At 42.4% G+C, this 12615-nt stretch overlaps 2 protein-coding genes and 1 pseudogene across 4 annotated transcripts in view; 2 read left to right on the top strand and 1 right to left on the bottom strand.

Moving 5' to 3' along the window:
• The window catches only part of LOC149096434 (adenosine receptor A3-like), a 319741-nt pseudogene that overhangs the window by 204909 nt on the left and 102217 nt on the right, over positions 1 to 12615 (bottom strand). The gene's annotated exons all lie outside the window — the stretch shown is intronic.
• The window catches only part of LOC149096444 (uncharacterized), a 30058-nt gene that overhangs the window by 1932 nt on the left and 15511 nt on the right, over positions 1 to 12615 (top strand). For both annotated transcript variants that reach the window (XM_089280692.1, XM_089280691.1), the window contains exons 3-4: positions 1263 to 1478; positions 4394 to 4511. In XM_089280692.1, the coding sequence (XP_089136818.1) occupies positions 1263 to 1478; positions 4394 to 4511 (334 nt within the window). The remainder of the gene's footprint in view (positions 1 to 1262; positions 1479 to 4393; positions 4512 to 12615) is intronic.
• On the top strand, positions 9745 to 11895 carry LOC149096447 (uncharacterized). The gene has a single exon (XM_089280690.1). It carries the CDS (start codon positions 10196 to 10198, stop codon positions 11591 to 11593), a length of 1398 nt encoding a protein of 465 aa, XP_089136816.1. The 5' UTR covers positions 9745 to 10195; the 3' UTR covers positions 11594 to 11895.

Below are 12615 nucleotides of genomic sequence, written 5' to 3'. Positions count from 1 at the left end.
AAAAATAAAAACAATACAGTGTTTATGTCTCGGAACTATTGGTTTGATAGTTGCCCCCTTGGAAATTTGACGTTCTTAAAACTAGCATATTTTCCCTCGAAGCTTCGCTTTTCGGGTAAATATTTCTTTTAAGAACATCAAATTTCCACCGGGGCAACAATCAGCCGATAGTTCCTCGACACAAACACTGTATTGTTTAAATAGTGACCGTTCGAGAAAAATACCCGAATGAATAGTACTCGTCGTGAACTTTTTTCTGTAAACATTACGGCTTATAGGAAAAAAAAATGAGACGCAATTTGTTGTAATAAGAATGACAACTCCCGTCGCCTTTTAAATTTTTCATTTGGCTTTCACGTCTTTCTTCTAAGAAAGTTGAAAATAATTCAATTTGATTTTTGAACTGGCGCGCGGGATAAAATTTAGTGGTGAACAATAATAATAATAATAATAATAAAAATAGTGTTTATGTCTTGGAACTGTCGGTCTGGTAGTTGAAAATTGGATGTTCTTAAAACTGGCATATTTTCCTTTAAAGCTTCGCGTCACGGGCAATTATTTGTTCGTTTGTTTTGTTTTTTGTTTCGTTTTTTTTTTTATTTGAACTATCAGTCTGATAGTTGCTCCTTGGAAATTTGCTGTTCCCAGAACTAGCATATTTTCCCTCGAAGCTTCGCTTCTCGGGCAAATATTTGTTTTAAGAACATCAAATTTCCGCTGGGCAACTATCAGTCGATAGGTCCTTGATAGAAACACTCTATTGTTTAAAAAGAATGGGAAGTGTAGGGAAGTAGCTTCCTCTTACACTTTTAGGTGAAGATGAATTGAGTTAATCCTCTCATACGGATTTCAGTTAAAATTTATTACCAACAAGTAGTTTTTAGAGGGCTAAAGGGCTAGTGGGCAGAGAAGTCTCGAGACTGTCGAGAAAAGCCAGCTTTTTTAAAACCAGAAGTTAAAATTTCTCGTTTTCAGAGACTTTGTAAGTCAATAGTTGGCATAACAGATTGTTTGTGGACGTGTAAATTCAGTTTCACTCAAAGTAGATACAGTTATGGATATGAACGCCCGAAAAAAAAAATTATTGAATCGGAAAACTTAGTAATGAACAATATAGTGGGGAAAATATTGTTTTCTTCTCTGCGCGTAATATGTGATTTTTTACAGTATAAAATATTTTCTCTTCAACAGTACTTCCACTTCATGACAGAAATCACTAGCTCATAATCTAAATGCTAATTATTTACTTTTATTATCATTAGCTGTTGTTATTACTAAACCTGATACCTGTCCGCGCTTGGAGGTTCCGCCAGGAGCCATTCTTAAAAACCGTTCTTGCAGCAACACGTATGGATCAAAGTGCGTGTTTATCTGTCAAGATGGATTTGTCATGATCAGGAAAGAAGGGAAAGAAGGAAATTCGACTAGAACGTGCTTACAGTCTGGACAATGGAGTGGAAACCCAATCAAATGTACAGGTACTATTTGTAAGCAAGACATAGAATCTTTTGTCACAATTTCAAATATCTGTAACTGCAATGTTACAGTAAATGTACAAAATCTACGAGATATTTGAAACACCATAATCTTACTGCTACGTTTAAACTTATTTTAATGGCAAGTTTTAACTTTTACGCAATGGTTTGCGTTTTCGTTGATTGGTTCTCGCCACATTTGCAACAGTCAGTAACTGTTTGGGGCTATGGAAATGATCGAAGAGTAAACTTAACTTCCTCGTCATTGGTAATAGGAAAGGGGGATTCTGCTTTACTCTCCGGTCGCAGAAAACTAAAATCAGCCTGGTTTCAGTAGGTTAACGTTAGCTCACTGTTTGTTTTCGCTTGTTCGGTTTCTCCTTAATTTGAACTCCACTCTGGATTTTTCAGTATGATTATATCAAGAGCTAAAAAGATGGCAAAATCCTTTTAAATACCTCTTAAGCCATTGTTTTAATTGTAGTGTCTGACTTAGTGGTCAGTGCTTTTCGTCATATTTAGTTCGCAGGACAAAACTGTTCTGTATCGACGTTTTACAACAAAAAACTTAAAACAAACAAAGTGACACAAATAATTTTTTGACTGTCCTAAAAGAAACTGGTCTTCTTTGAAGTCTTTTAACTGTTCTAGCCACTAGATCGATCTTCGTCTGTTTTGAAGATGGCTCTCTTTAGCTCGCGCTTGGTACAAGTCACAATTGCATGAGATCCTAACTGCTGTGTTAAAGCGTTGTCGGCCGAGAATCTCAGACACTGCTATTTGTGCTTTTAGGAAAGTTTCTGAACCTGTTTCTGGGCTCATCTGTTAGGAGCTTGCCATTTTCTCGCACTCTCTTGCCTAACACCTTGAAATTACTACTTTGTCTGGTTTGCCATGTGGCTTCAGTGGAAGCAACACAACTTGAATCTTTGATTCTCCAAACCGCTGATGTATCACCGCGGGATTATAGTTTTGTTTAAATATATTATCGCTCCTTTCTCATTCATCTCGTCGAATCCACAAACACGCAATGATGCTTTTCGCACATCGACACTGTTCTAACACTGCGAGGTCGATGTAAACCATAACTATTTTTTCTTTTCTGAGAAATCGCCCAATTTTTCGTACCTTTATGATTCATTCCGCAAATTTAGATACGCTGTAACGCAAGTCTTCCTAGCATGGTTTCCATAAAAATAACTTTCCATGTGCGGAATTTAATAAGGTCCAGACGACGATCGAATAGTATCCCATGATGCATCTGGTTTAGGCTTATATTATCACTGCGTACGTGACGTCATCATTTATTCCACGCTCTCGCGATGAAACTATGGCGTGCTTTCACACTTGTCTGGATTCCATGGCTTCTGCTTTTAAGAGTACCGAGTTAGTTTATATTCACTGCTTTTCAAAGGAGAATTTTGCCGTTACAGTGAAGGGTTTTACTTGTGTTTCGTTGGTCTGTCGAGAAATACTTATAAGCTATGTGGAAAGCATGGACGAACGAAGAAGAGCTCTCGTCCCTGTGATTGTTGTGAATTCGCCTACGGACGAATAATTCGCTGGGGTAAAAGCCCCGTGCTGATACGAATAAGTTACAACAGGTACATTCTCCGAAGAGATGTAAAGGGGTTTTCTGATTTTTCTTTTGATATCTCTTGTCCGTTTCTTAGCAGGCTTGTTTCGTGTTGTGCCGTTTGCTGCATGACATCTTTTGATTACGGCTCCATTGAACTATTGAAATTTACGAAGTTAAACAATCATTACTAAGGCTAGTTATCACTACTGAGCATTTCGCAGTTTCGGAAAGAATAGTAACCAAAACACCTTCGAAAATAATCATTTTGACTCTAAAAGATGACCAAGCTCGGGAATAAAGCGCCAAACGAACTGAGACTTGAAGCAGACATTCACACACGCAACACTGGTATGTTACGAAATTTCAGTCCACTTCGATCGCTTAAAAGGTCGTAAAAATGCGGGTACTTCTCGGTACTTCTTTGCCAAAAATCATTATTATGTCTATATTTTGTGGCGTGATGCCCAAAAATTGAAGACATCAACATACTGTGCAAAGAAAAGCGAATATTCATGACCTTGTTACGGGTCAACGAACACTTTGTGATGCAAATAATCACATAACAAAATCAAAGACAAGAATACTATAATAAGGCCGCGCTCTTAAACACTTACAAAACATTATAATCGTGTCAAAGATTTAAATAATGCACTTTTCTAACCTTTTTCTTCAATAAATATAAGAAATGGACCGCGGAGAAAACCACGTTATTTCACGCTGAAATCCATGATAACTTCGATGTTGCGTCACGTACATAGAAAATTGCATCATGGGATACTATTCGATCGTCGTCTGAATAAGGTCTAAGGTTCTGCGATGCCACTCCGCCGCTTTGATTATTAATGTTAAAGAAGGGAGTTCTGGTTGAACTCAGTGTGTCATTGTTAGGCGACACGTCACAATCTCATACTTTTTTGCCGTTACAATGTGCTTTCAGCATTGTATTTCATTTCATTTCTGTTTGTCAAACACAAATCTGTTTAAGGCGGAGGATGGAGACTAATCCGTTGAGTTATGCAGTATTTCTTTTTCTCCCGATCTATTTAGTTTCATGAGCGAATTATGCAAAACCGAAGCCGCCCTCCTGACCCCGCCCCCGTCCCCGCCCATAAACACACCCTTTCCCTAGGTTGAGGATTTTTATGTAAACAAACTATCATTCAGAGATTGGAAATATTGTCCAGACACGATCTAATTAATGAGAAACGAAATATTGTCATGATCACAGGGAGCGTGAACTTCTCCAGTCCTCATTTGTTGTGACTGTCTAAGAATCTAATGTTTCTGATTTTCCTGTAGTTTCCTTGGAGGTTACTGATGTTTTGATATTTTACCGCAGAGGGAATAAAACCAACGACGAAACCTCGAAGGAGTGAAAAAATCTCTCTACCAGCCAAAATCGTCATAGGATTAATAATTCTCATATTACTGACTGCTGTCGCCACCATTCTTGTGCGGTAAGTTCTTAAGCAGCAAATGGAATGGTGTAAAGTGGCAAATTTTATCATACCCTAGATTAGCACAGCACAACATGGCATACCATAGAATAGCATCATATAGCATTCCATAACAAAACTTAGCGTATAACGTAGGATAGAGTAGTATAGCATAGCATAGCACAGCACAGCATAACATAGCATAGCATGGCGTGGCATGGCGTGGCGTGGCATGGCATGGCATGGCGTGGCGTGGCATGGCATGGCATGGCGTGGCGTGGCATGGCATGGCATGGCATGGCATAACATAACATAACATAACATAGCATAGCATAGCATAGCATAGCATGGCATGTACAAGCTCCATCATGATTTTACCTTGAGAAGTGTCTTGGTGAAGCGGGATTCACCAAACTGCCCAAATGCATTGGAACTTTATACAATCACTTTTCCAGATCATTTCCACAGCACATCAAAAAATTAGCTAAGGAGTATAGGACTCACCTGCCAAAGCCAGTAGAAATTATTGTTCCACAATGCGCAGATCTGAGCAGAGATAAAAAGAAACGGATGTTAACAAGCTGTTAATAGCTGTGGGTATTTTTTCGTTTCCCTCTATCAATCAATCAATCAATCAATCAACCAACCATCAACCAACCAACCAGCCAATCAATCAATCAATCAATCAATCAGTCAGTCAGTAAGGCAATCAGTCAATCAATCGATCAATCGATCAATCGATCAATCAATCAATCAATCAATCAATCAATCAAACAAACAATGAGTCAATCGATTAAACAGTCAATCAATAAATTATTCAAAAAGTCAATCAATCAAGCAATCAATCAATGGATGGATGGATGGATGGATAGATCAATTAGTAAGTCAGTTAGTCCGACCGTGGTTAGTCAGTCCGCCAGTCCATCAGTCCGTCTGTCCGTCAGTCCTTCAGTGCGTCAGTCCGTCAGTCCGTCAGTCCGTCAGTCCGTCAGTCCGTCAGTCCGTCAGTCCGTCATTCCGTCAGTCCGTCAGTCCGTCCGTCAGGCAGGCCGGCAGGCCGGCAGGTAGGCAGACAGTCCGCCAGGCAGGTAGGCAGGCAGTCCGTCAGGCGGGCAGGCAGTCAGTCAGGCCGGCATTTACGCAAGCAAACAAGCAAGTGGGTGGGCGGCCAGTTAGGAATGCAGACAGTCTATCAATCATTCAACTTTATTAATGGAAACTCTACACTTTTAAACATCGCTTTATTGCTCTTAAGAACTTGACCTACACCTCACCGCCGGTTTAGTATTCCAATGCATTGTTTATTTCCAAATTTAAACTTTACTGAAACTAGTATTTTGATTCCAAGAGGCCAGAAATACTCGAGGAAATGCTCACAATATGCCATTTTGAATTTGTCCACGAAAAAGCTTTGCGTTCAACCTAGCATCATTTAACCTCGTAGTAACGTTTGAGTTATGTAGAGAAAGTTTTAAGAGTACTTGTCGCTAAAAATCAAAGATATCGTGATCACGGTCGCTGTTACTTTGCCAGGAGATGTTCAAGTTACATACTATTTTAAAAGCGTTTCAAACGGTAAAGACGTTGATCTGTTTTTATTGTGCTGTCTCAAGCAAAGACAACATTTTGATATATTTTGGCGTGTTGTGTTATATTACAAATTTCGAAGGGACTGAATCGCGATTTTCTCGAATTTTGATCCGCGTTCATGCAAAATTCCTAGTAGATCCCGCGAAAATGAAATTGTAAACCTAAAATTCAGTGACTTGAATATTAGACGAGTCAAAGCAGTAGCGGTCAGCCTTTGTCCTCTATAAACTTCCATATTTTTTTAGTTTTATTTAATTAGAAAAACGTGTCTACTCAATCAGGGCCTAATTCGCTCAGAAAACACTAGAAATCACATTATCCTGATTGAGGAAGAATCAATGTATACATGCGAACGTCTGAGTAGCAAGAAGCTGAATAGTGTAAATGAACTCTGAGCTTTCGGTAAGATGACCGTTTTTCGTGAATTTCTGCCGTTATATTGAATATTTCAAAGAACTAGCTTGATATCCTTCAGTTACTTACATAGGCCTTCAAACTGGCAAAATATGAGCAAAATCGATTCTCGACCATGGGCACATTTTTGGAATTTTCCTCGATTTTTTTCTGATCTTCATTCTTGATTGTTATCGAGAATTGTCCTCGTTTACAAAATCGTGACTGAATTATTATTATTATTATACACACATGTATAGTGAGGGCTCTGGCACCGCACTCACGCAACACAGTGCAAGCGTAACGCTACTCCTCATCTAAAGATTCGGAGTAGCGTTACGCTTGCACTGTGTTTCGTTCGCTTGTGTCCAGAACCCTCACTATACATGTGTGTGTGTGTTACGCAAATGCACAGCAGTAAAATTGGGCGAAATAGCGGGTCCAGCGAAGCTGCAACGTGTGTAATCAATATGCGCGGATGTGCCACCTTCACTAGTATATACAAAAAATGTGTCAGAATTTTTTTCGTATTGAACAAGTGTATGCACAGTTTATACGCCGACATGGCTGCCGCAAGATATTCGTCCGATGTTCTGCAAACAAGCAACTGTCAACTTTCCGAGGCAATCCAAAACCTCCCTCCAGAGCTTCGTGAGATGATTCTCAAGGAGTACATCGCGATGAAAATTAAGGAAAAAAAGGAAATGGCGTGGGACAAGGTACACGAGAATATTTTAAAACTGCCTTTCTGTCAATACAGGCAGCAGATTGTGCCGATGGTTATTTGCTTTGAATATGCGAACTGCTATTTTGAGGGTTGTTGTTTCCCCTGTTTCGAAAGGGAGGGAAATCTTCATAAAGTATCGCTAAGCCGGCCAATGGAGTTAATAAAAGCCAGCCCAAAGCACAAGAATTTTTTGAAAGTATGCTCCTGGGACGGTTATGACTGGCACGAGTGGTTCCTTTTTGGCAGGGAGCGTTAGCGAAAAAGGCGGCGACTTACCTTCGTTCGAAGCAAAGTTTTGTTTTGAAATCTGCGAGTTGCGTGACATTTTTTATCAGAAAGACTGGAACCAAATATTCCCCCAGGCCCTTGACTTTTTTGTTTGGGCAGAAAAAAATAGCGAACCAGAACAGAATTTACCAAAAAAATACGCTCAGTCAACGCGCTGTAAGTTATTTTTTCAACACAGAATCTGCCGAAGTGAAGCGAGCAGGAGGAAACGAGAAAATAGCAAGATTTGATCGCAGCGTTCGATCGCTCGTAACATGTGTTATTCCTTGAACAAGGGCCTCGATCGAGCCTATTTAAGTCTTCTCTGCTTCTCGAATGGCTTCAACGACTTGATATGTTATCTGTCTGATCTCTTTCTGCCAAACGGGTGTAGAAAGTTCCGTGAAAATAAAGCAAATAGCGTGGAACAGCACAATCATTTTGGCCTTCAGAACTGCTGTTGTGATATAATTTATTCATCCAATCTCTAAATATAGCTCAAGCATGATATCATCTCGCCACCCAAAAGCGCATGCGTATGTGTGAAAACCTGCGAAATTTAGGCAAAGGACAGAGAAGCAACACCACAAGTGATAGGAGAGGCGACTGGATCAATGTATATAGCCTGAGTAATTTTACTGTTTATCAGCGAGCAAATGATGGTGCTTTTGGATGTGAGGGTGGCCACCTCTGATTCCTAATACGGCACGTACAGGCACTTGTCAGGGGTATGGGGTGAAACCGTCCACGGTGACAACCCCGGGTGAACCCGCCCCGGCCCAGTGGTGACTGGGGGGGGGGGTGCTCAGAGGGCCCTCGGGACCTCAAACCTCGTCCGGAGGTAAAACGGGACAGCCGCCTTGTCAGCGGCGCGAAAAAGTCCTAGCCCGGGGCTAGGCAAAAGAACAGCCAACGAGCACCCCCCGACAGGATTTTTGTTTTCTGGTGTGACCTGTCACGCAACGTCACGCGTGATAGTAACGTAACCCAGTAACGCAACGTCACGCGTGAAGGTAACGCGGTGTAACACAATCATCTGTTTTTAATAAGACTAAGAGAAAGTTTCGTGTTTTTTTGCTCAAAATTTAGTTCAAATCTGCTGTTTAATCCGCAAGTTTTTTTCTATATTCTTCCCGAACCTGGTCCCGAACCTGGTTTCTTATTTTTTCGATATCTGGCTGGCTTGGGTTTGTTTGTATTCGCGCGAAGTTCGAGCGTAAAGCCTCTTTAAGCTCGCGATATTTGTGCATTTCACGTGTGATCAGTTGAAACTTCCTGTCAGAAACGCGATTATCATTAAGAGCCTGTGAGACGGCAAGGTTTATCGGGTCATGTTTCCCGATAACCAGAGAATGGATTCTCGAGTGTTTATTAACCTTGCGTTCAAGCTTCTTGTTGGCAACGGACAGGCCAGTGGAAACTGCGCCAGATAAAGCGGCTATACCGGCAACAGGCGCGCCGACAACAATTCCAATACCGGTAAGTGATGTTGCAACAGCCCCAGAAGACAGAGCTGCCGTGACAGCGCCAAGGCCAACCACGGAATAGTAAAGCGCTTTCCGGGCTTTTTTATATTTTTTCAACACAAGCCTGTAATGCTCAACCTCAGCAGATATTTCTTTTTCGATTTTACTTATCTCGGTTAGCCGGAAATTCTCGGCATTTGTCATTTCGGGAATGCTTGGATAGAGTCTTCTTTCATTCTCGGCAGGCGGCGCGCTTGGTGGCAACAGATTTGCCGAAGACATTGAGTATATATAGAAATTTAATTTAACTTTAATTCAAAAAGAAGCGGGAAGCCCTTGAAATCAAAGAGTTCGCCATTTTCATCTTTGACGCTAATGGTGATGCTATTTATGAACTCGTCTGTAGAACAGTCTCGCAAAAACTGTTGCGGAGAAGCCTGGTAGCTCACCTTTTCATAAGGCCTCCCTCTCACATCAAACAGGGCTAATACATCTGACCTTTTGCTATTGAACAGATTCCTTTCTCTGTCGATTAAATTACAATGAATAAAATATGTCGTTGGAGATCTAAGCCTTTTTGCGAAGGTTATAACCTGCAGCTTTCGCCCAATACCAAGCAAACCGGCTAAATCACGATCAAGTTCTATCGGTCTTAACCCAGAATTTTTGATTACAAGCTGGCCAAGAGGTTGGTTTATCGCTGTTTCCAACTTATAGTTATATTTGGCGAACAGATTGTCTATTTCCATTGCAATTCTTTCTAAACTGTAATGACCTGGGAGTAATTTACCAACTGACAAAGCTATATCTTTGCTTTTATCCCCCAAGGTTGCCGAACCTTCTCTTTTCAAATTGTCCCAGCTGTTGTACAAACTGCAAGAAATTAGTTTCATGAAATGTACTTTCGGTATCGGTTTTTCAAAAGATATTGTACCTCCGTTCTGTTGCGTGACAATAGTGAGAACAACCATTTTTATATTTAACAAACAATAATTATATTCAAATACAATGCCGAATTAGTGGGACGATATCGTTCAAGATCCCGGGTTTGATGATCCCAAGTTTTTGAAAAAAGAAGATGCTGCGAAGAAAAAGGCGTGGACAAACTTTTTAAACCGCTTTCCAAAAGCGGACAAAAGCAGGTTCATTTCACAAGCAATGATCGACGAGAAAAAAATGTAACCGCAGAGGTGTTTTTCAAAGAAAGCGAAGGTTCGTTTCAAAGCGTCTTCGGCTCAGACAGAAAATACCGGAGTGCTGAAATGAAAGAAGCGCTTGGTTTGGGAGACAGCGGGGGTTTTCCTTACCAGCTGGCGCCGCTTGGCTCAAAAGTTTCCTTGCCCATCCCTGCGGTACCTTTCGACGGCAAAGCCCCAAGCTTGAAGAAAGTATTCAACGACGCAATCCAAATCTACGCCACGTCTGACCAATATTTCACAACAAAATTCAGAGAAATATTTCAAGACACCAAACTCAGGCACACTTCTGAAACCGAATCAAAACACTGGTTAGGAGGGCCCGACATGAAATATTGGCCGCAACAGCTCAACTTCGCGGTTTTCTGCACGACGCAGGGGTGTGGAGTTTCTCGCGAAATCTTTGACAACGGGGTAAATCTCCCCCCGCAGATAAGAGCTTTCTACAAATTCCACGCGTATTTCACGGTCAGGCGAATTTTGTACCTGCTTGGAGGTATTCAGAGCATGAGCGCTTTGCCCGGAGACCCGCCTTTCAACCAATACAATAATCATTACGACATCGCTTCGTACAAAAGGCTATGCAACGAGTTCGGCATTGACTCCTCGAGCGATTTTCGCTTCACGCACGGGGAAAACCACGGTCTGGGAAGCATTTACGTGTACGCGTCAGGCGCGGGCGCGACTAAAACTGACTATAAATACCCGGAATGGAACAAATTCAGCGATGAAGGCGGGAAAGCTATAAATGGGGACTTGATTTATTACATCGAGCCGGGTGCTGCTTCTGATACCCAATCGGACTGGTTCGCGCCAAACACAGCATCAGGTTTGACGCAGGCAGGCTTGGCGCGAATCAACCATTCAATCGAGGCTTTCGTTTACTGCATCCTGGGCGCGCAAGTCAACGTCCGCAGCAGCATTCTCGGCTCAGGTGGCCGGGCGAGAGAAGCCCAAAGCGAGTTCCTGGTGCTGATGGAAAGCGCGATCACACAGCCCGCCCTGGCCGCGAGCGTCCAAAGGTACCAGCTCGCGGTGGATCGAGCGAAGGTGAGGCTCAATCTCGCTGTAGCCCCCATGGCCTGGCTAATGCCTGCGCAAATGATAATCAACACCGCAAGCACGATCGGTTACAACAACAAGCTGAAACAGGCGGTCTCTGGGATGAAACTGGGAGTGAACAACGAGGTAAATCCAGACACAAAAAAAGCTGGGCTCAAACTCACGGCAGGCGGCCCGTCAAAGATTAACCCATCCAACAGCCACCCGTCCAACCCGATACACAAAACCGCAACAGCCGAATCAAGGAAACCAGCTTCGTCCGAAACTCAACAAGCACAGCCAACGGCGGAAAAAACAGAGCCCACGGCTCCAGATAAAACACCGCAACACGAAATTAACAAAACGGCTGTCATTGTCGGTGTAGTAGGATTATCGGCTTTGCTATTCATGGCTTGGCGGTAAGTTAATTCTGCTTCTTAAAATATTGTTCGAACAAAAAGGCCACCGCGGCAAGAATGAGCAGCCAGGTGTGCTCGGCCAGAAACCCGACGACTTGGCCGGCGGCTTTGAAAAGAAAGCTCACAACCGAGCCAATCAGCCCAGGCAGTAGAGAACCAGGTTTCGCGGCAATATCTTTGAGGCCGTTCCCCAAAGCTTTGCCGGTGGCTTTCAAACCTCTGGTGAGGACCCCGATGACAGCTCCGATTGTAGTCCCAGCGGCGATAAGAATAGCGGCCAATGTCACGCCATGTTTTTTGAAGATCTCTTTGACCCTTTCCAAGAGAGGCCGCCCCCTTTCCCTTTCCGCAATCTGAGTTTGCAAACGCGCGAGCTCCTCGTTTCTTTCTGCCACCCTCTCGCTCGCATCTTCTTTGTCGGAGGGCGAGGCATTCTCATCTTGGATGATCGCCTGGTCTTCCTCGTTTTGGTGCTGCAGCTCGCTTTCCTGCTTTTTCAGGTCGTCCAACGGTTTTGTTTGGTTTAGCCTTTCTTCGACGGCATTTCTTTTGCTTTCTTCTGCCGCGAGTCTTGCTCTGAGTCTGTCGACCTTTTCTTGTTCTTTTTCTTTGTTTTTCGCTTGCTTTTCAAGCGCGGCTACCTCTTTTTTTGCGTTTTCTAAATCTGTTTGTAAATTCTTTTGCAGCTGCTTCAGCCTGTGCAGTTCTGCTTCACTTTCAAAATTGGACCCCTGCTCATCATGAACTGCATCAATCTTTGCTTGGTTTCTATCTATTCGTTGCCTAAGCTCCTGCACCTCTTGTGACGCTTTTTCCCTTTCCGCGGCGAGCTTTTCTGCCTCTTTTAATTGCTTTTCAGAGTCTATCGGACAGTTCTTATGGTCTCATTTTGTCGATCAATAACTTCTTGTGCCATCGGGCCAAGAGAGTCTTTGATCTCTTTTGAAAGTTTTGGGTTTAGCTGTTGCTTGCCTGTATTCTTTTCTTTGGTGAAGAGTTTATAAAGTTTTTTGCCATAGCCCTTCA

The sequence above is a fragment of the Orbicella faveolata genome, unplaced genomic scaffold (genome assembly GCF_042242905.1).
Source record: "Orbicella faveolata isolate gen_17 unplaced genomic scaffold, um_ofav_v1 contig_48, whole genome shotgun sequence".
In the NCBI taxonomy this organism is placed as follows: Eukaryota; Metazoa; Cnidaria; class Anthozoa; order Scleractinia; family Merulinidae; genus Orbicella; species Orbicella faveolata.
Note: the sequence above shows the minus strand (reverse complement) of the source record. Positions and strands in the feature narration are given on the sequence as shown.

Coding starts and splice junctions, on each gene's coding strand:
- LOC149096447 (XM_089280690.1), top strand. CDS start 10,196: ATGAAAGAAGCGCTTGGTTTGGGAGACAGCGGGGGTTTTCCTTACCAG.